The sequence below is a fragment of the Merops nubicus genome, unplaced genomic scaffold (assembly GCF_000691845.1).
Source record: "Merops nubicus isolate BGI_N331 unplaced genomic scaffold, ASM69184v1 scaffold23889, whole genome shotgun sequence".
Classification (NCBI taxonomy): Eukaryota; Metazoa; Chordata; class Aves; order Coraciiformes; family Meropidae; genus Merops; species Merops nubicus.
The window spans coordinates 59178-81750 of record NW_008632742.1 but is presented as its reverse complement, the minus strand read 5'-3'; the positions used below and the strand labels follow the sequence as shown (position 1 = coordinate 81750).

At 41.4% G+C, this 22573-nt stretch overlaps 1 protein-coding gene across 1 annotated transcript in view; it reads right to left on the bottom strand.

Annotated features, from left to right (window-relative positions):
• The window catches only part of APP (amyloid beta (A4) precursor protein), an 83356-nt gene that overhangs the window by 11896 nt on the left and 48887 nt on the right, over window positions 1-22573 (bottom strand). The window contains exons 7-8 of the mRNA XM_008947980.1: window positions 16719-16940; window positions 10428-10481 (exon numbers count right to left, since the gene is read on the bottom strand). Coding sequence (XP_008946228.1) covers window positions 10428-10481; window positions 16719-16940 — 276 coding nt within the window. The remainder of the gene's footprint in view (window positions 1-10427; window positions 10482-16718; window positions 16941-22573) is intronic.

Sequence of the window (22573 nt, the reverse complement as noted above, 5' to 3'; positions counted from 1 at the left end):
CCTTTTGCACAAGCATGGACAAATAAGAGTAATTAAAATGTTTTTGAAGTTTACACGGTTCTTACTTGTTTTCAGATTTCAGAATTAGTACGATCTAAGTCTCGACTCCTGCCTGAGATATGGTAAGTGTCCCTCTTCATTAGAGACACACAAGTAAAGCCAGTAAAGCAAAGCTTGCGGCAATTTTAATTGTGGATAGCTTGCAGCCCTGTTCTCCCCTTCTGGGATGGGGAGACGCTGCACTTGTCTAACTGGAAAGAAGGCCAGGATTTCCTCTTGGAAAACAGCCAGGAGGATGGAGGATGAGCCAGACTTATAACAGTCAAGCAGTGTATCGTGTATGTGTATCTGTGAATGTTTTGTCCCCACAAAGCTGGCTCTGGCTTATAAAGAACATATGGGTATCCATGTAGCTGGTTATTTTCCTTTTCGGTACCAAACGACTGACATTTATCTCACTTGGAGGTATGAACACTGCAGACGTATGATGTTTATGAGATGTTATTACCTCACCCAATTTAACATAAGAACAAACTGGTTCATATCCCCTGCCTATATTTATTTTAGCATTTTATCCCTCCAAGCCTTCATTCTGATTCCTAGTTTTCTGGACTGACCTTAAGCTCTGATGCAGAGGAAGAACCTCTTCTAAAATTCTCAACCCTACTGATTGCTCTTGTGCTCCACTGTCTCTCTGGACTCTCAATAAATTCTTGAAGACTTCCATGTGCCAGTGACCTCCACAGTCTAAAGTAGTACCGAGTGCAAGAATGATTGCCCTTTTATTGCCTTTGAATGTGCAATTTCTTTTTTCATTAAACACTCATTTATTTTTTTATTATGAGTCAGCAAGAGTAGTCCTTCCCAAGAACCTCTCTGGACTGTACAGACAATCCCATTCTAAAATTTTGAACTTTTTCTTCACAGTAAGACATACAAAGGAGAGAACAAGAATCACCTTCATACAGTGTGGTATATATGGTTGTTTTCTTGAACAGTCTGACTGCCCCATAAAACCTACCTTATTAAGTGCCTTTTAAAGCACTTAAAGATCTCCAGTTTCATTATCAAGCATCTGATTTCTGATGCCACATTACAGTACTGACAAGTATTTTATGATGTTTATATATGAGAGATCATTTTGAAATGCAAGAGCTGTAATGTATGTAAGGAACTGCAGTTTGAAAAAAACTCATGATCTTCTCTCAGTGAAACACAAGAGGAAATGGAGATGAAGGAAATAAAATACACATGGCACCTGAAAATAGATTTAACTTTCTATCCTTGCAGCAGCTAGGGTTAGTTTTCCAACCTAAAATAAGAACACAATTTACACTCCTTTGTGCATCATTTGAAAATAGCCCCTACACCTGCATCAATGGGAAGTGAGGAAAATGAGAATGTGTATCTGGCTCCACAGAGGCTCACCTCTGAGACCTCCCCTGTTTTTTGTTTTTAGGATTAAAAGGGGCGGGAGGGGGAAACTACCAGTGGAATAGCAGTGCTTGACATCGATGAAATAGCTGGAGGGAAAGGGCTTTCCCAGGACCTGGTTCAGTGCCCACAGCTGCAGGGGCTGAGGAGGTGGCTGGCTCTGAGCTGCTTGCCACTGCCCACAGCCACACTTGGTGCCTCTTGGACACGCTGGCAAAGGCACCACGTGGAAACTCTCCCTAAGGCCCAGGGAACTACACAACTCTACTACTACAGCTGGCATGCTCACTGAAGCCATAAATGTCAGAATGTACTCATACACGTATGAGATACATCCATGAAGAATCAACTTGTCTTTTGTTGAGGGAATTCCTGCCTCTCAAACCTCTTAAAGGACACTGGAAGAATTAGGAAGCACATGGGAAAGAGGGATTCAGATGGGAGTGAATCTGGATTTCCAAAAAGCCTTTGAAAAGTTCCCTAATCAAAGCTCTGGCAGAAGCTAAGATGGTAAGGATTAGGAGGAAACCTCCCTCACGACTTCCCACAACTGATTAAAAGACAGGAAATGAAGTGTAAATACACAGCCCTTTTTCACAATGGAGGAAGGTTACCAGCAGGGTCCCACAAGGATCTGTGCTGCTTGCAAAGTGATCTGGATAAGGGAGTGAATAGTGATGTGACAAAGTTAGTTGGCAAAAATCTAAAAGAAAAAAAAGAGGACAGTCAAAGTAAAATGCACTGCAAAGAACTGCAGAAGGATATTACAAATTCCAAGTGCACACTAAAAGGGAAACAGTATTCAACATTGATATAAAGTGGTGCTCACAAGGATACACAGCCTTAACTATACATACACAACAACAGACTCTAAATTAGCTCTGTTCCATCCAGGACAGAGACCTTGCAGTCACTGTGGATAACTCTCTGCAGGCAGTTGGCTCTGTAGCAGTCAAAAAGGCAAAGAGAAAGCTAAGAGTGATTATGAAGGAACAGAGGAAACAGAAAAACATAATTACAGCACTGTATAAATGATGCATCTTCATTTTAAATCTTGCTATCAATTCTGGTCACCCAACCTCAAAGGAAGGCAGAACTAGCAAAGACACAGAGCAGAGAGAGAGAGATGATCACTGGTATGGAATGGCTTCTGTACATGGGAGACTAGAGAGCGGCAGCCTTCAGACTGGAAGAGGCAACCGAGGGGGAACGCTACAGAGTTCTATATGACCATGAACGACCAGGAGAAAGTCTACAGAAACTATTTATTCATTACTTCTACTAAGAAAGTGCAGGACACCAACATGGCTACGACACAGTAGACTGAAAATTAAAAAAAAAACCGAAACCTTAAGAGTGTGTAGATATATAATTTTGCACAATGCAAAACTGGACTGTGGGAACTTACTTGCCCAAATCATGAAGACGTTCAAAACACAAATGAACAAATTAAAAGAAGAAAGGTTCATCCAGGGTGACTAAACACAATGGTGAAAGTACAATTTCCAGTCCTAAAAGTCTATCAAATGCTGGTTGCCAAAAGCCCAGTGGATGTGCCACAGGTAGAGGCAAAGGTTTTTAAGTATCCTGTACTCAGCACTGCTAGAGGCAGGATAATGGGCTTGAGTACTTCTGCTCTTGGGCTCTGATCACTTTCAGTGAAAGCAAGCTACAATAGCTTAGGCCATGGGTCTTTGTTAGATTTACTCAAACAGAACCAAATGCCACAGGTAGAAACTACAGCAGCATGTCAGAGGGGCAGAACAGGCCTGGAGCCTTCACATCAATGAGCAATAGAGGGTGGTAAGTTCATCAGTAGTTTAAGCTGCTGGAAAAAACACAGGCTTAGGCTTCCCCAAAGCCACATTTCTTTGAGGGTTCCCTTCCCTCCTCCTATTCCCATCAAACAGTAGCACAGGAGCCGTATTTCCAGCATCCAGCAGGTTAAACAGTATTTTGCCTTGAGATCAGGTAGAAATGTTTTGCTTTAGGTCATATTAAATTGAATAGTAGGGAGAATTTCTTCACTGAAAGAGTGGTTAGGCACTGGAATGGGCTGCCCAGGGAGGTGGTGGAGTCACCATCCCTGGAGGTGTTCAAAAAATGAGTAGATGTAGCACTTGAGGCTGTGGTCTAGTGGTTGGGGAGATGCTGGGATGAAAGCTGGACTTGATGATCTTAGAGGTCCCTTCCAATCATAGTGATTCTATGATTCTGTATGACAAATACTTACCAATCTACAAAAATACCATGGGATCTCAACACAAAGTAGGACCCGGTATTAGGAAGTTAATGATATTAGAATTACTAAAATTTGTCTTTGGCAGCTAGCACAGAAAAAAGGTCAGAAACAGAAAAATCTTCTGTTTCACTAACAAATCTGACAGCAGTTTTCTTCCTACCTTCTATCTCCGTTAGAAGGGAGGAAAGAGAGTTTTAAAAGTATGACCAGGGTAAACTGGTGGTCTGCAAATGATCAACTATATAGTAAGAGAACCATGTCTCTGCACTGGAATCAATAAAATACCTGCTATGAGACAAAAATATGTATTGGGTTAGATACAACTTTCCATCACGTTACATTACAGAACTCAGATTCTCTGTTGAAGAAGGTTCTCGTTATTTCCAGTCCATTCACTTTCTTGTCCTGGTGACTACATATTTAGACCTACACGCTAAGACTTATTTTTCAAAATTAGTAAATGAAGAAGGAAAACCTTAAGAATCTTTCCAAAACTTTTATCAGAGATGTGTGGTTTAGGTTAACACACAAACAGCTGAAGGCTAATACCACCCTGCTCTTGCACTGAAGACAAGCATGTGAAGAAAAGTTAACAATATGACAAGAATGTTAATTCTGACACAAAATTATACTCTTTCACTATACCAAGCCTAAAATACACAACCCAACCACAAAAGCCAATGTAAAAGAAGTGAGACCAACAGCCTCACTGTACATTCACCAGCAGTGATAATTATCAGGGCTCTTTCTTCTGAATTGCATATAATCTTCAGGGAGTTCCATTCCCAGTAATTTCAATTTTAAAATGCTACAGTTCAGCTAGAAAATGTATTAACTTGCAACTCCTCACAAAAACTGACAAAACTACTTAGCCATCAAAAATACAGGCTTAAAAGTATCTTGTAAAGTCCAACAGAACGAGATATAATGGGCTTTTAATTATATTGCTGTTAATGAGCAATATTAATTGCTTCTATAGATATGTGTGTACACATGCACGCTCACACACATATGTTAACATCAAAAAGGTTTGTGTATGAAAACCTTATTGTTCCTTGTTCTTAAAGGGGAAAAAAAAATCATATGACATTGAAAACTACTCATACGAAAGAAAAAACAAGCAGCTGCTTTGGGGAACACTTTATTCTCACACAGATGAGCTTTTCTATTTGTGTAAATATATATTTAGGCTTTAAAAAGGGTGAGAAAAAAGAGGATACAATGAATTCCACCAAGGATGCAATTAGGTGTACATTATCTACTACACTACTTGTAATTGCTTAATTTACTGGTTAAGTAACAGCCTATTAAGATTTTGGTTTGCAAGGCTCTGAAACAGTATTTTTGTGCCTGTTGTATTCCAGTTACTTTCTGAGTTAAAAATTAAAGCTCCAAGTGAAGCACAGTTTAAACTACCAGACCTGGGTAGTCTCTACACACAAGAAAACCAAAAGGAGTACATTTAAGCAATGGATGTCATGACTGCATTGAGGAAAACGTTTAGCTTCGTGTCCATAAAGTATATTTGAGTAATGGCAAGAATGGGAAAAGATCTGTTGAATCAAGGCCTTGTTATGTTGCAAGTATTACAAGTGTAGTTAACAGCTTCACCTAGGTAAAGCGTCATCCAAAATAAAAAGGGTGGATGGAAAGGAATGCAGCATTTGAGAAATTACCCAGATAGACAATTGCATGTTCTTACTAGAAATTCAACTACTACTTTCACAGGACTCTATGACTTTGTGCAGGTCGTTTCATTTTGAAATGAAAGAAGAATGAAGATTGCATACTCACAAAGATTAAAAAGAAGATAATAGACTCAGTTTTGTAAGGACAACTTAAATATCTTTGCCAAGTAAGTACTTTTAGGACTGCATGGAACTCAGACTTTCTGGTCTCTCCCTGGAAGTTAGTAAATAGTGGTTTACTTCTACTTTATGGATGACTACAGGGGTCTCAAACCAGAGAAAGCGGAAAGTAAGCGTAAAAAAAGAACATTATCTTTTTGTTTTAACAGAATCTAATTGGACTTTAGTATGAAACAATTATTCCTCAGAATACCAGAGATTATCTTACATGTTTGTTAAAAATGAATAATCAAAACAAGTAAAAATTGGTAATCTATCTGGCATATCAATGGAGATGCTGTGCATATGCACATACAATTGCATTCACTGCTAATAACTATCTGATTTATAGAACAAAACAATCTAATGGAAAAAAACCCCACTTATTATTTTTATTTGGTAGCTGCAGACTAAGAAAACTGTATTGAACTAACATCACTAAGACAGGAAAAAAAAAAAACCTGGCAATTTCTGGCAAGAAAGCCATAAATAATTCACTAAGCTGCTCTATGCCCTCACCTCACAGACTGCAGCATATGTGCTAATGATTCTGCAGAACAGCCATTAGGCTCACAGAGCCTCTGCTACCACATATGAAAAAAATACCAAACCCTCAGCTTTCTATATAATGTAATAAAGACAAACATGTCATGATTTATCAGCAGAAGGGCCACAGAGAAGCAGTTTTATGTGCAACATCTCCCAAAATTGACTGTTTGCAAAACCAATCAACTGACAAAGAGCTGGGAGAATGCAAAAAAATCACCCCCAAACTACACTGCACGGAGGAAAGTAACGGTTAATATCCTAAAATCCTTGCCATGTGAATTATGGGCAACCTGTGAGTGATATAATTACAGCTGTTAGAGGTTTAATTACAAGTTGCAACTGCACCACAGATGAGAATACAACCTACCCTAAACAGAGCACTGGTTATTTTCTTTATCACCTTGAATTTCAGAAAATCTGCTGAAATTAAGCAACACCCATTTTGATGGCAGGTTTTCCAGTCTTCATTCAGTTTCCACAGATCAAACCTGCTGAATTAACATCAGTAAAATGGAGCCTGCTTGTGAGCATCTAATCATGTTTTTTTATGTACCCTTGTGTATGTGTCTGCCTCTATATATACACGTGCACACACTGCAAGGAAACACGACTGATGAAGCTGTTACAGTGAGGCTATCAAGTAAAGAGATATTCTTTCTATTTGAAGTTCTTCCTGTGGAAGTTCTCAGGCTGGATTGAAGTCTTTCTAATGTCTCGCTGTATGAAGCAATTTATAAATAGCAAGAAACACGCCATAAATCTCTTACCATTTTGTGCTGTATTAAACAATAGCTCACTGACGAACGCTTAATACATCTAGGTATCTTCCTTCCCTTTAACCCTTTATTATCTCTGCTTACTTCCTTTTCATGAAACAAAAGATAAGAAAGTGATTTAGGCAGAATTCTTATTTTTCTTGCCTCATTTGTGAACTAAAAAGGGGAAGGACAGTGTATGGAAGCACTAGGCTCCATTTCAAATACTAGTGTGAATCACACAGATGTAGTACCTCTGCTAGGAAACAGGGGTCCCCCTGACATTACTCTCCTCCTGGGACCAATCTAAATCAGATTGAAATTCAAGCTTCAACGGCTGACAGCCAAAGTGGAGTGCAACAGAGGTGGGGGTTTCACCTGGCTTAAATTTTAGTAAATGCTTTAAACTTGGTCCTCAGCCAAAAGCTTTTCTGCTCTACGGATTGGACGACTCTTCACATTTCCTGACTTTAGGCACTTTATTTACTTTCTGAAAGAGTGAGTACAATGTGCTGAAGTAACAAGATTCTAGTCATCACAAAGACTACTAACAACTCAATACTTGTTTTTTTGTACTGTGACCAAACTATCTCTCTAGCGGGAAAGAGACAAAGACCATCTGCATGATTTTAATTTACTTTTAAGAAAAACATAGTGACCATTGTGAGAATGATAACGTGGGTGAAAAGCGGCAAAAATAAAATGGGAATTATAAAAAAGGGCATGTGTTTGTATGTTTGTCTTAATCCTTTCAGAGCCGATTTTCTCCAAGTATTTTGAACAGAACTACAAAACATTCACTTGTTCTAATTCTGAGGTTTGGACTGGTGCAGGTTGACACGACACCTGTATTTTTACCCTGAAGCAGCAGGTCACCACCTTATCCACTTGAGCAAAACAAGCAGAAGCACAAACTGGAGAAGCAGGACTATGAAAAGGAGAAACCTTTCAGGGAACCAAGAAGAATCTGGGCAATTAAAACACAACACAACAAGCAGCTGCATGTATTAATAAGCCTCCAAGTCCCTTGTTGAAAATTTTTTTTCTAGAATAATATCCTTATTTTTAATTTTTTTTTTCCCCCATAAAAAAGAGCCACAAACTGTACAAACTGAATATCCCAAAATGACAGTGACTGAAAAAAAAGGTATCACTGTTCCTTTTTTTAAACTCTAACATACAAATTCTATTTATCATTAGCAAGTACAACAATTTTAAACCACACATTTCTAAACTTTCAGAATCCCGTTTGCATTTCACAGTTTAATTAAACATCCATTTACTTTCCTCTGTTTCTGGTTTATGAAGCTACTCAGACTGGCATTGTTTTTTTGTTAGATTGAAATTTTATCACAATGAAGTAGTTTTTAAAGCACGATGAAAAATCAGGCGGACATTTATTCCCAGATTCTGTACAAGTAAGGACAAATTTGCGAGTCTGGACCTGGTCATTAAAGATGTAAAGAACATAAGCTCTATCAGGAATGGTGAAAAGACCACATTTTGCTCACTGTTATGATACACTGAGCACTACTGTAAAGGGGCAAACTCCCTATTCCCATGCACAGGTAAGGCACTTTCTGCCTTTATGAAATTGGAAATGAGACACAGCAGTGACAGATTTCAGCCTCTCTGGGGAAGCAACCGTCCCTCTGCACGGAGGGCCGTGCCCTGCGCCGTGCCAGGCTGAGGGGTTCTCCCTCTGTGCCAAAAGCAGAGCGGGGCCTCGGCAGCACTTCCACACTGCGCTAAAAGCGATGGGAGCGGCCCAGCCCCCCCGACACTGCTACTTTTGCACCTCAGCAAAAAACTGAGGAAATATCCCCTGTGATTTTCATCGTGCAAAAGCTATCGTATCTGCTGGAAACTTCTAAACCATAATGGTCACATACTGAAATATTTCTTACCTCTCATTAGTAGTTTATTGTACATATTTACAAAGATCAGTCATGACCTACGCAAGCTGTGAATTCGGTACTATTCGTATCACCTCAGCTAACAAAGTGCTCTGATACAGTGGACTAAACCACAATTTCACTCTTGAAACTTGTGGTAGTGTGAGAAAATCTTTTCTAGAGAAGGGGCACCAAAGATTTGTCTGTGTTTGTATGTTTGGGGAAATATAAGGGAGGAAAGAGTAAACTTTAATAATAAATATGGGCCTTGTAACAGGACATTTTTCAAGACAACTGAAATTAAAATAGTTAACTATCACAAACTTCAGTACCACAAGAAAATTGCTGGATTGAACTAACATTAAAGAATTTGGATTAAACATGTTTACGTTTCATTTGTGATGATATTTCTACCACTCCTGGGGAAGAAACCTAATCCAGAAGACAGAGATAACCCAGTTATTGGGGGGATGCTCCCTCATCCCATGATTTTTGACACTATTGTACAGCTAGCTCAGCATCTTGTTCCAGGCTGTTTTCATGGAATGAATTAAGACTTTAAACACAAGTGAAGATGTCAGATTCCTAACAAAGTGCTAGGAGCACATCACCTGGCCAGCCTTAATAGATATTCCTACTGCTGTAACTTAGCTGCTTATTTTACTTCCCACTGTAGCAACTTCTGTAGCCATTAAACACTGGTAAATTATCAGAAAGATTTAAACACACTTAGGAGAATGCTGCCAATAATGTTATTTAATGGAACTTTGGAGGAAAAGGTGAAGGGAAAAAAACCAGATTGGTCAGTTTCGTCTGATCTGAAGAAAAAAAAAACACATGGCAATGTGACATGGAAATAATTCTGACCCTAAAATATACCAATCTAACCTCACTATGTGTTGGAGTACCTCTTCTGAAGGAAAAGGCTGTTTGCTCTCAATGGAATTAGCCATTTCTAGATAACTCTAAAGAAAACAAAGGGGAAAACCAACCTAAAAGGTAAAAAAAACCCAACAGTACAAAAGCAAGCATTTACTTTTGCAAAATCGATTTGTCCCATTTAACTTTTCCAAACATTTGCAGCCTGACTCAAGCTAGTCATCTACTCTTACTCTGAAATCAGTAGGAAGACATGGGTACCTAGAGTGGGGAAATAATCGCTCCCCTCTACCTTAGAATAGCCATACAGAGGTGTCTGCAGTGCTGCCAGAGCGAGAATACGGGTAACTAGTTTTAGATACCTGGAGTTAGCCAAGATAAAAATCTCAGAAAACAATCTTGATGTCCTCTGCAATTCTACACATGAATTCTTTATGAGCCCCAACTAAGAAGACAGTGTACACTCTATAGAGAGGCTGTGACATTTTTATCACACCTTCCCAAATTAAAGGTACTCTCTGCACTACAGGGTACCGTGTCTGCTGCCTCCTGCACCGGCCGAAGCATTACTGCTAGAAGGGATGGCAACCTGGTAGGAGTGTCAGCTCGGGGTGTCTGGGTGCCAGTCCCCACCCCAAACATCCCCAGCACCGACAGCACTCACTCGGGCTGATGGGCTCTGTGTGGGGACTCTTCCCTGGTTCATGGAATCGCAGCACGTTTTAAGGGAGGGTTATACCAAAGGAAAGGTGATCATTCCAGCTCAAGCAGGCCACAGACATGCTGGGAAAACACAGGGTAGGTAAAAGCCATGCAAGTTATATACCTGGTCGTGTGGTGAGTCCTCTGTCTGCAGCTGGGCGGGCATCAACTGGCTCAACTGGGCATGTGCAGAAAAGAAACAAAAAAGCAAACAAAAAATAAACAAAATCCCCCAAAATGATAAAGTCAACTGCTCTTCGTCGGGACAGCACAGGAGAGACATACTGCATACACAAAGTTACCCAAGCAACAGCTAGAGAAGATCTGCCTTCAGTTAATCCTGGAAATAAAAGGAAGGGATGGGCATGACTTGAAAAGGAAGGCTTCACAGCTCAATTTCACATCACATTCTGGTTACTACTTAAAGTGAGAAACCATCAAGATGAAAGAATTTCTGTCTCTAGAGTGGAACTATATTCATTACATGCAAACTTTTTCCAGTTGTCTGATCAGAACTGGCAGCAAGAATGGACACAAGTGACTTCTTGCAGCCAGTCTTGATCAATGCTGACTTACAAACCCACCAAATTCCTTTTTTTTCTTTCCATAGGGATCCTTTAGAGCACTAGCTATAAAGTTTGAAAAAAAGTAAAGCACATTTTGAAAAGACAGTCAATACTTCATTCTGATACACTCTGATTTGTAGATCATAAATTTTTCCCCTTCTGATTTTTGAAAGGGAAGCAAAGAAAGACCAGTTTTTGCTCATAAACTGCTCACTGTACTCAGCATCAGAAAAATCATAACCTGATGATACTGCTGACCTAAGCAACAGGACTGCTTGTCATCTTAGGAAGTCTGTCACTTGGTTAGTATTCCTATGGGGTTTGGCAAACAAGCTCCCATGTTTGCAGTCAAAAGCCTGTGTGGCACCCACGTCCTCTGTACACAGGTGATGGCTGCAATAGCTCCTGCCTCTGCAAAAAAGCAGCAAGTCAGCATTGTAGTAGCCACAGACTAGACATGCATCTGCATGTACAACTTGCTTGTGTTTCCACATGGGCAAAATTTTCACAGAGCTTGCTGGTCTGGTGCTGCAGAGACAAGCCATCAAACCATTTTTATTCACAGAAGTGCAGAGTGACATTAGCAGACCATGTAATTGCTTTCCTTAAATAGCACTAGCAAAGAAAAAAAAAAAAACCTCCATACTTAACCAAGAACTACAATTTTGAGTATTTTCCCATTTAAATCTTCTGGTAGGTTTTCCACTATTGCTACGAACCCTCAGGTAGGTCAGCAGTAGTTTTCAGTGTAAGGGACTGAACAGAAGAAACAACCAAGGGCCAACATTACCCAAACTTCTTCTGCAGAATCCTCTTCCATCAGCCTGGCCCCCACCTCCTCCCTAGACAGCTGAGGGCTTTTATTTCCCTCTTGCTCAGCACTCTGTAACCCTACATGCCCATAGCTACGGTGAACACAGAGAGCAGGCTGTGGGTAATTATATAAATGGGAGTAGGTGAAGTGAGAAAAGGATGAACTTTCTGTTGTACAGTATCACAGACCCGATCTCAGGGTAATATGGTATTTGTGGAGTTAGGTGAAAGTATTAATAATGAATAATTATTCTTCTCTTCTATAGTTTTGGAAGCACTTTGTAGGGGAGAAGGCAAACATCACCAGCTCATTTCTTAACTGACAAAAAAGCAAAATGACCTGCTCAAGGTCACAAACCAGTTGCAGGGCAAAAACTGGAGGCAAAAACTTAGAGGCCAAGGGTCTTCCAAAGCAGATCATGATGCCAGGCACCTAAATGCAGCATGCCCCAGGCAACATGATACAAAGAAAGGGTGAGAGAAAGGAGAGCCCTGAACTGCAACCTTTTGAATTTCAGTTGCATTTTAAAACCTGTTAGCTCTTGCCCGGTATCAATGTATGCACAAACAGCAGTTAACTCTGAAAAATTTGTCCATGAGCTTCCTCACTACCTGCCCCACTGGACTACAACCCTTCACAACAGCTGATACAGAGAGGAGAAGTTTAAGCCTATGATAGCATTTATCAATAATCAAAACCCTTGAGATGTACTGTGTATTATTATACAATTGCATTCATTTTCATGATCTAGAATTGTATTTCTCTTGAACACACTTCCATGTGCACAAAAGCACACACAATTAAAACTGAAAATCTGTTTTCCAAGTAGCCTCACTAAATTGGCATATCCCTCCTCACACTGACTACACAAGCTTCACAGAGGGTACGCATCCCACCTCAGATCTAATGCTAATACATCTCAGAAGAGCAAGAGAGAATGTGGTTGCTTGTTTTCAAAAGCAAAGGTGAATCAAAAAGCTGAAGAGCTGGTAAATCTGCAGGCGAGGAGAGCTATGTGACGCTCACCTACCAAGAACAGTATGGAAGGGAGTGACTGGCCAACGCGTAAGGCTAGCACGGTACATTCACAAGAATGTCACTTCAGACAAACACTTTGTCACTACGGCTAACTGCAACTGCCTGCTGAAAGACAAAGGGTAAAACATTAAACCCAGGTAGTCGTTGGCGAAGTGCCCAGGGACCTTGGCTGTGTCAGAGCTTCACAGCTGCTGGGGTTTTGCTCCCACCTCTGAAGGTGCATTTTTCACTGTTAAATACAGTTTCCTGACAATTTGGTGCTGCATTCTGCAATGTCCTCAGAGAGTACTTTTTGTTAACCTGATTTGTACCTTGATACGCTGGACAAATGTTCAGCCATGCAAGTTGTGCAGTGTATTACTGGTGCTTTGGATTAATTTCTGTGGACATTTACTGAGAAACTACCTCAAAGAAATGAGGAGGAAAATACTTTCACAAACTACTGAGCTATGCTAGACTTTCAAGGTCTTTTTACTTTCAGGCTATTTCTCACTCACTCATTAGATAAAGCAATTTCACTAAACCAAACTGTTTATATAAAACTCAATTTATTTAAACATGCAGTTTAGATTGTGAAAATTTCAAATGGAGTTATGAAACCCTGATATTACATGTCAACATACCAATTCAATGCAATCTTAGTATCTCTGGGTGAAACCTGGGATTAGATCATAACCATAGAATAAAACAGGCATGGAAACTAATGACAAATTTAAGGTATTTTTTTGTAGTTTTTAAACTTCTTCACTTGCATACAGTATACTTTCAAACAAAGACTTAATGGCTGCATATCCTTCCACTTTTTCCATAATCACATTTTGGTTTAAGCATTCCCTGAGTGGTTGGTTTAAAACCAGTTTCACCACTGTGACTGTGCTGGAGGGGGCAGGATCCCAGGTCATAACCCAACCAGCTCCAGGGACTGTTTGCTCAGTTGCCTTTCAGAAGTCAATGGTCCCATCAGAAACTGTTTTTTGACAGTAACTCAAACTGCAATGAGGTAAATGTTTTACCTGGTGTGGCTGCTAGGGACTGAAGAAAACTAATGCTTACACAGTGCAACAGCTCTCTGCAGTGAGGAAGTCAAAGCTCTCATTCTACCTAGAGACCCACCCACGTATGCTGAGCTGACAGTGCTCTGCATTGGTGTTCAGTTCAGTTTTAAGAAAGTTGACTACAGCTTTCAACCTAGACCAAAACAGTATCAACAAATGAACTTGTATAACTTGCTTGCCATCTGAAACTCCTCTGGTAGCCTCCTAAATCTGCTGGACCAACCGCTCAGCATTGTTCCCAGACACCAGGCTCTTTACATGGAACATACTGCCATTTCTCTCAATAGTGCTGCTGAGAACTCTCAGCCCTCACTCAAGTAAATGGGAGCTGAGATGTTCAGTTCTCCAGCCTTCACTGGCATACTCAGCACATCCCAGCAGCAAGAGATGTTGACCATCACTAATACTGCAATGGTTAAGTCTCTCTACACTAGCTGAGGTTTCTCTAGCATGTGATTTTTGAACTTACTCCTTTTTTGATCAAAAGTTATTTGTTAAGAAAGAGCAATGACTTGCTCAGTACTGCAAAAGATACAAAATCTTCCCTGCATAAGGGGAACTTGCTGTGTGAAAAATAGACTTTGCAAAAAGACCTTGAGTGGAAAGGGAGAGGAAAAAAGAAAAGGAGAAAATTGTGTCTATTGTTATTTACTTCTTGCTACTACCAAAGCATTTCATAACAAGACAGACACATTTTTGGAAGCAATTTAGACAAAGTCTGGGATCAGACCATGTCCAGGGAAGAAAACAAGCATGGGAAGTGAAGACAAATGGCACACTTAGTCCTGGGTTTCTGGAACAAAGAGGTGGGAAGCAAACACAAAGGAAAAAGATAAGGCTGTAAAATTCCCCTTTGATACTAGGAACAAAGATACAGAGAGGGTATCTAAAGCAAGAAAGAAGATATTGTAGGCATGATCACATTAACAACATTGTGGTTTGGGTACATGACAGAGAAGTACAGAGGGAAACAAAGACTTGAAGAGGTTTAATTCATCAAATAATTTCTAACTGTGCCGACTTAAATGCTAATAATGGTCGGCCTGACAGAACTGCTTGCTGCAGTGACTTCATTACAAATACAATCCTGACATCAAAAAAGCCTCTAAACCCCCACAACTTAAAGGCATGAAAGTTAAAAGATGTTCCCACAGTAAACATTAGGAAGTACTGCAACAAATGGTATAGTGCATTAAAATACACACCGTTCATAATTAAGCAGTATTTCCACGCAAGGCAGGAGAGCTTTTGTTTCTTATTTGCTGTCACACATTTTAAAAGGAGAACCATGCTCAATACAGTTGCCCGTGGGAATTCAGTGTCACATTGAAGTATGTACCTTTCACTATTAAATTCTGGGCTTAGCCAGGTTTCTGAAGGAAAAAAAAAAGGCCTTTTTTCCTGAATGCAGTGAGTGGGTATAGAAACTGATGCCCTGTATGCCCCAGGTACAGGACAACTGCAGCAAGAACTGCACTGGAAAATTCCTGCAGGACAGAGGCTGGCAGCTGGCTGGACACTGTGCTACAGTCCCCAGGGAGGGGCAGGGAAGTTCAGCTGACGCAGCCAGCCCCACGTCACTGGGCTGTGGGTGCCCTCCAGACACGTCTGCAGTCCTTGTCACCAGCTCCTCTCTTCTGGTTCTTGCTGCTGGCCGGGCTGCTGAGTTTGCTCCAGCTCTCTTGGCCCTTTTTCTTGGTTCCTAACTGTAGTGGTAACTCCCTGGCAGTCTGATTTTGGCCCCGCTCCTGACCGGCCTCTCCCCTTTCCCTTAAACCCAGTCTACTTCTGCCTCACTGATCTGTTGACCCTTGCTCAGTTCCTTGCCATATCTTTACGTCTGCCTGATCTTTATGCTTCTCAGACTCCTGGGGATAACCCACTTTGGTGACAAAATTGGTTATGGCTCCATTGATTTCAACTGGCACCAGCACCACACCTGGTAAATCCACGCCCATGTCCCATGTTTCACCTCCCAAGCACCCAGTTGCCCACAGTCACTAACACACTGTGCTGGAGTGAGACTAACTGAGTAAGGTTGGTCTCATTGTGAGAGCAGGTACAGCCTACATGAGTGGTTTGAAAAGACTTCTAGAGGATGTTAATGTCTATGCAGCTCAGCCACAAATCACAAACACACAAAATATAAATCTGTCTGGAAAAAAGACTTCTGTAGCTACAGCCTCTGTGAATCTACTGCTGCCTTGCAGTAACGGACTTTCACTACTGTGACTAACTTATCACTAATGGCAGTGGAGCTGAACTGATAAAGGAAAACAAACACAGGAGGAACTTGAATGACATGGTTGAAGTCCCTCAGGTTTCTGATTAATTGGCTCCGGCACCTAAGTAAACTACCAATTCCAGACTACACATAAATTATTAAAGTATTACATAGTCACTTCAATAAATTAGTCCATGAGCAACATAAAATACTCCTCAGGAAAAAAAGTTTTCATTGCATTGCTGACTATGCAGGAACATTTCTGCAGTACATTCCAGACAGAATGGTGGAGGAAAATAAAATCAACTCTCATGCTAGGATTGTGCTAGATCCGTAATCATTTTGATGTCAGCAAATAAAAAGCTCTTCCTTAACCAACACACTCATTTCATCATGGCACAAATCTAATAACTTATCCATCTACCTCAGCTCACAGTCATGTATTTTATAAGACTGTCACTCATAACTTGCTGGAATTTATTCTGATTTGTTTTTAAAGGAAAGTAAGCTCAACACTGAAATTTATTGTGTGTCTAAATTCCAAATTTTCTGTTCCATCAAAGAGACACAGGGGACATGGCAGACCAGTTCTAAACTTGCATTTGAGAACCTCTATCCTGCTTATATCAGAAATATGGCAATCTTCAGGAACAATGTGAAAAGAAATCACAAAGCTCAACTTAAAGCATTCAGTGGTTTCTCCCCCTATTGTACATACCTTCATTTTCAGTATTGGCTGGAACCGAATCAACGCCAAAGGGATGCCATGGCTGAAGGTCATCTAGGCTGAACTCTCCATCCACTGGAAGAAGTTCAACTGTGGTCTTAGTTTCCGTCAATGAAGGCATGAGAGCATCATTTCCATAGCTGATCCTGGGTTCACTGATCATATTGGCCAAAACATCATCAGAATAGTTCTGCTCTTTCTGAAGTAATTCATCTGCAACGAAATTTCAACACAGAAGTTATCTGAAAGAACCTGCATTTCTGAGGACATATTTCCAATGCTATTGAAGTAATAAATTATTGTTAAAAGATTCTATTTTCTTATGATAAAGAAAAACATAAAAGTTTGGGACAGTCAAAACCCTGTGAAATGCACTGCTGCTAAGTGAGGCACTTTTTAGAAACATCAACCAGAATTGTTCAGTACTGTTTACTACCCACTTTTCCACCACGTAACAGATCACAGGTCTGTACTTTACAAGTACATAGTCTCTTCCACACACTTTTAAAACAAGCACAAATCAACTCCCTCCAACTCAACATGCTGCTGTAAATCAGCAAGCAAGAGGCCTACAGGAAGGAATGCCTTTGCTATTTCCCCTTCCTCTTCAATGCTGTCAAAGCTCATCACAGCTCTTAAATCCTATATATCACCACAACAGTTACTGTATTAAATTTGGCTTACTATAACACAAGGTATATGAAGAAACACTTGCCTTTTTAACATACATAACTTGTCCAAAATACCAAAGTAGTTCTTAGCTAAAAGTCCTAAGTAGTAACAGACACCTGTAGGCAAATTATTTTACAAGCAACAGCACCTAAAGGTGTGCAGTATTATCTAGGTTGGTGGTTTTCTTTTTAATTTTTTTTATTTGAAGCAAGACAAGATCAATCAATGCACTTTCCAGTTCCATCAGTGGTACAGGACAGCCTGCTCAACGCAGTGTCAGAAGTAAGCTTGGAGTTTGTGTGTGCTTCATTATTCAAACGCCCTTCTCACATCAAAATTCATGTACTCTCCATCTCCCCCTTCACTGCCACGTTTTTGGTCGGAGCACCAATTTGCAAGTACTTTGAGGGAACCTGATGCACAAGAGCACGTCCAGTGTCGCAGCAATGGCAGTGAAGAAGGTAACTCACTGCTAGTAACGCACGGGTGCAGCTGGCAGGCAGGCGCTACGGAGCTCAATGCCCCAGAACTGAGGACTAAAGGTTACGCCCCTGGAGCGCCAGTCCCTGCTCACCTGAGCGCCCCACGGCAGCTGCCGACGCCAACGCTGTCAGTAAGACTGGCTCCTCTGCACCTGCACTGAGGACCTCCTGGCTGTCACTGCTTCAGAGCCACATCTGAACCCTGCAGCTAGTCAAGGACAGGAATCATCACCCTACTGCTAGACCCTTTATGTCACTCTGTAGGGGCTCGCCTATTTCCCAGTGTCATCAGTGAGGAAGGGCACTGAAATTTCTATACACACCAGAACTTTGGATCCTCAGAAAAATCTTTTGGATGTTATTTCCTTCCCAAGCCTACACCATGCTGTACCACGCACTGTGTCCATGCAGCAGCCCTCAGTAAGCATCCTCACCAAGTCGTGAGCATTAGAGCTGGCACTGCTTCAGTGCCTTTATCAGTGATGACGTGGTAGGGCTCAGCTCTGCAATATGTCTCTTAAAGGTCACCTTGAGATCGTTCATGCAACTCTCTGTCACCCTATTACTACACCAAATTCAGAACACCAAAATGAAACAAAAAGTTGTAACCTCAGCCCTGGGGCAAACGCATGTCCTCAATCATATAAAATGAAGTTTTATAACAAATTTTCCCATTTAAATGAGAACTGCTTTAGTAGACAGTAAGCCTGATGTGTACACAAAATTTAATTCTGTGATTTAATTTATTCATTAGAATCACTTACTAAGAGAGTACAGAAAGCCTGTATAACACTGAATTCTTTTCCCCTTTGTGTTCATTTTACTGAAACCAATATTGTTTTAGAAGATACCTAATAAATCTTCAGCATGGAAGGCAAATCTGTTTTTTGTCTCCCCACTGCAAGTAAACTAATTCTTTATTAAAGCATCCCTTTGTATCAGAGGAGAGACAGGTGAAGCGTCTTGGTATTTTGAGCAGACGTTCTATCATCTGATAGATGTTAATGTTCATTAGCAAAGGACAAAAGACTATATGAGAAAGGAGATGGATGTCACTGGTCTGAGGGAGAAGTCAGGTGTCCAACTGCCTCGCAGGGAGCCACGACTGGCACCAGTTGAACACGTTACAATACTAAGTCATCGCAGATCACACGAAAGCGAGTATTACAGTGAGCATCTTGGTGTCTGCAAGCTTTTTGGGCACAGAGGTGCGGCTGCTCTCAGTCCTGCTCTCTTCCCTGCACTCAGAGGATCACATAGAGAAGCTGAGGAGAGCTGCAGCCTGTGCAGTGGGTGGCGAGTAAAGTTGGGGGTGCTGTGCCCCAATCAACCCTTTTATCTGGGCAATGCTAGTGCTCCACAACTCCTGTCTGTTCCCTGGTGCTGATGCACTGTGTTATCTGCAGACAGCTCCTGCCCTTGGAAAGGCACAAAAGGCACAAGGAGGGGAAGGAGCAGAGGGAGAAGGACCTGAGCTCTGGCAGCCACAGCTAGCACGGCACTTGGGGAGAAGACTTGGCGCAGACAGAGAGGAGAGCCCCTCAGCTCCCATCACGATACCACAATTATATCCAAATCCCTAGAGGCTGGGAGGGATGCATACAAAAAGTGTCTCTCAAGGCTACCCAACCGGGAGCACGTCGTGGCTGGCGCCCGCAGGCTCCTTTGTTTGCCACTCAGCTGCGGAGCGCAGCACGGGCACGAACTGCCCCGCACAATAGCTCAAGTCAGGCAGGCAGATATTACAACCAGCAGATTATGATCGCATCCATTTTACAAGCGGGGAAACAATGGCCAAAATGAATCAAGCCCATCTGACATGATGAATCAGACACGAATGATAGTGAGAAATTGGAAGCGTCTGGCTTAGAAACTGTGCTGGAGTTCATCAGACTGAGACGGCTGCGTCTGCATCGAGTAAATGATTTGCAAACAATTGCTTCGATCTTGGAACTACTAAAAAAGTTTGCCCTAGGATTTCCAGTTATTGACACTAGCTGGCAAAGTCCAAGATCAATTTTTCAGTGCCCATTTTGTTCCGAGCATTGATGGCTACTTGAAGCCTCCGTTACGCTACTGGGAAGCCACAGAGCCCCGCTGCCACCCGTCGAGCCCTCCACACAGCTGCCAGCCCAACCCCCCACCCTGCAAAAGACAATTCCCTAAATAACCAGGGAGTACGGACACAGCTGGAGCCTAGAATGTGCATTTGAGACCCTTTCAGGAGTTTTCTTTGTGTGCTGAATATCTTCATTATTAAGTGCTGAAAATAGAGATATTCTAGGCTGCTCTTCAAAATTTCATCTCCTGTCAAGCCAACAGGACAAAACTCCCATTATAGTCTTCCTATAATAAACTTTTTGTTGCTCGCCTCATTAGCTCCTTGTAGAATCATGGAAGTGTTTTGGTTGGAAGAAACCTTTAAGATCAAGTCCAACTGTTAACCCAGCACTGCCCAGTCACCACTAAACCATGTCCCTCAGCACCACAACTACTCATCTTTTAAATTCCTCCGGGCATGGGGACTCCACATCTTCCCTGGGCAGCCTGTTCCAGGGCCTGACAACTTTTTCAGGGAAGACGTTTTTCCTAATATCCAACCTAAACCACCCCTGGCACAACCTGAGGCTATTTCCTTTTGTCCTATCACTTGTTCCTTGGGAGAAGAGACCGACCCCCACTTCCCTACAACCTCGTTTCAGGTAGTTGTAGGGAGCAATAAGGTCCCCTTGAGCCTCCTTTTCTCCAGGCTAAACAGTCCCAGTTCCCTCACCTGGTACTCTTAAGACTTGTTCTCTAGACCCTTCACCAGCTTTGTTGCCCTTCCTTAGACCCACTCCAGCAGCTCAATGTCCTTCTTGGAGTGAGAGGCCCAAATCCGACTACAGTATTTGAGATGCAGCCTCACCAACGAGAGTACAGGGGGATGATCACTTCCCTACTCCTGCTGGCCACACTTTCTGATACAGGCCAGGATGCTGTTGGCCTTCTTGGCCACCTGGGCACACTGTTGGCTCATGTTCAGCCACCTGTCAACCACCATCCCCAGGTCCTTCTCTGCCAGGCAGTTTTCCCAGCCACTATTCCCCAAGCCTGCAGTGTTGCCTGGGGTTGTAGTGTTCTGTCAAGTCCTACCATTAAGAAGGGCAAGGAGGATGTTGAAACTCTTGCCCTTCTGAAAGCATGTGCTCAAAATCAACCACGACCTTGGGGAAAAACACATGCTTACCTGGGACATCAAACCTCACAGAAATTCTGGATGTGGTGTGAGGGCACATATGCTGCTTCTCTTTCAGACGCCCTAAGCCTCACTTCTGGTATTTCAATAACACACTTCTCAGACTTTTTATCACCTCTGAGGAAGTTTCACTCATTCCTGGGCTCTCTGCAGACATTTCCCTGTTGGTCATTACTACTCAACAACAGCATCTAGAAAAACTGAAGTGAATATATCTGGGGAAACTAGATAGAAAGCTAATACCACTACAAACTCCTTTCAAGACTATCCTCTTATCCCACAAAGAGACGCAAGGAGTCAAAACCAAAGAAGGAGCAGAGGAAAAGAGAGATAATTTTTACAAAAACTTCTGGTGGACGCTAGATTGTTAGAAGCCACTTATTCACGAGAGCCCTAAACCATACTTCTACTTGTAAAGCTTTGCAAAGAGCACTGTACTAGCAAAGATACAATAACAAACCCCAGCAGAAGTGATGGAGTCTTAGACTGACAAAACCCATGCTATTTTCTAACTTTTATCTACTTCTTATTGGCGTACAACATTGTTTCCAATGTTAGGCTCTGGGGCATACCGACCCGAGCTCTTAACTGGTCTAACTGTAATGACAGAAATTTCATGTGGAACAGCTCCACTTGCTGTCCTGGAATGCCATCAATCCATTATCTATCTTTCAAACCATCATTTTTGTTCAGTTCATAGCTCATTATTTAAATTTCTAAAAGTAATCACAATACTTGTTGTGTTTTCTTTTCAAGACGACTGTCTACTGGATGAAAAGCTCAGCAATCACTATTCTGTAGAAGACTTTTGAATTTACTTGAAAAACAGCTTTAAAATTGGCAATTGTAATTTTGGAAGGTCTATAAAGCAATTTAAGGTCTTAAACCAGATTAGAAACAAAGTGCATGCAAAATACCTCTTCTAAATTAAGACACTACCAAATTACATGCCATAGTTTTGATCCAACACCAAATTTCTGTTGTAAAATGACAGCTACACGACAGAATATATATTAATTCAACAAATACAGGTTTGGGAACCAGCACAAATAAATCAGTACAAATGCAGTCTTATTGCCTCATATAGTCTTATCAGTGACCATTCAGTCTGAATGGAACACATGTTTTTCCCAAAATTCTGGTTGCTTTTGAGCATGTGCACTCAAAATGACAAAATTAAAAAGCGTCAGCAACCTCCCTATTCTTCTCAATGGCAGAAATTACAGAGTGCTTGAGTCATACAATGGCTCCATTTGCATGTGCACATGTATTACCTTATTCCAGTTTGAAAACAGTTTAAATCATCCAAATGCTGTATGGCACAATTAGGATTCACTAAGAACACTTACATAATCATTTATTACAGTGCATGTGATAAGAGGTAACATGTTTAGGTGCTGCTTGCAGTTGCATGCCTACATTGTGGGTTAATTCAGTATGTCATAGCTCATCAT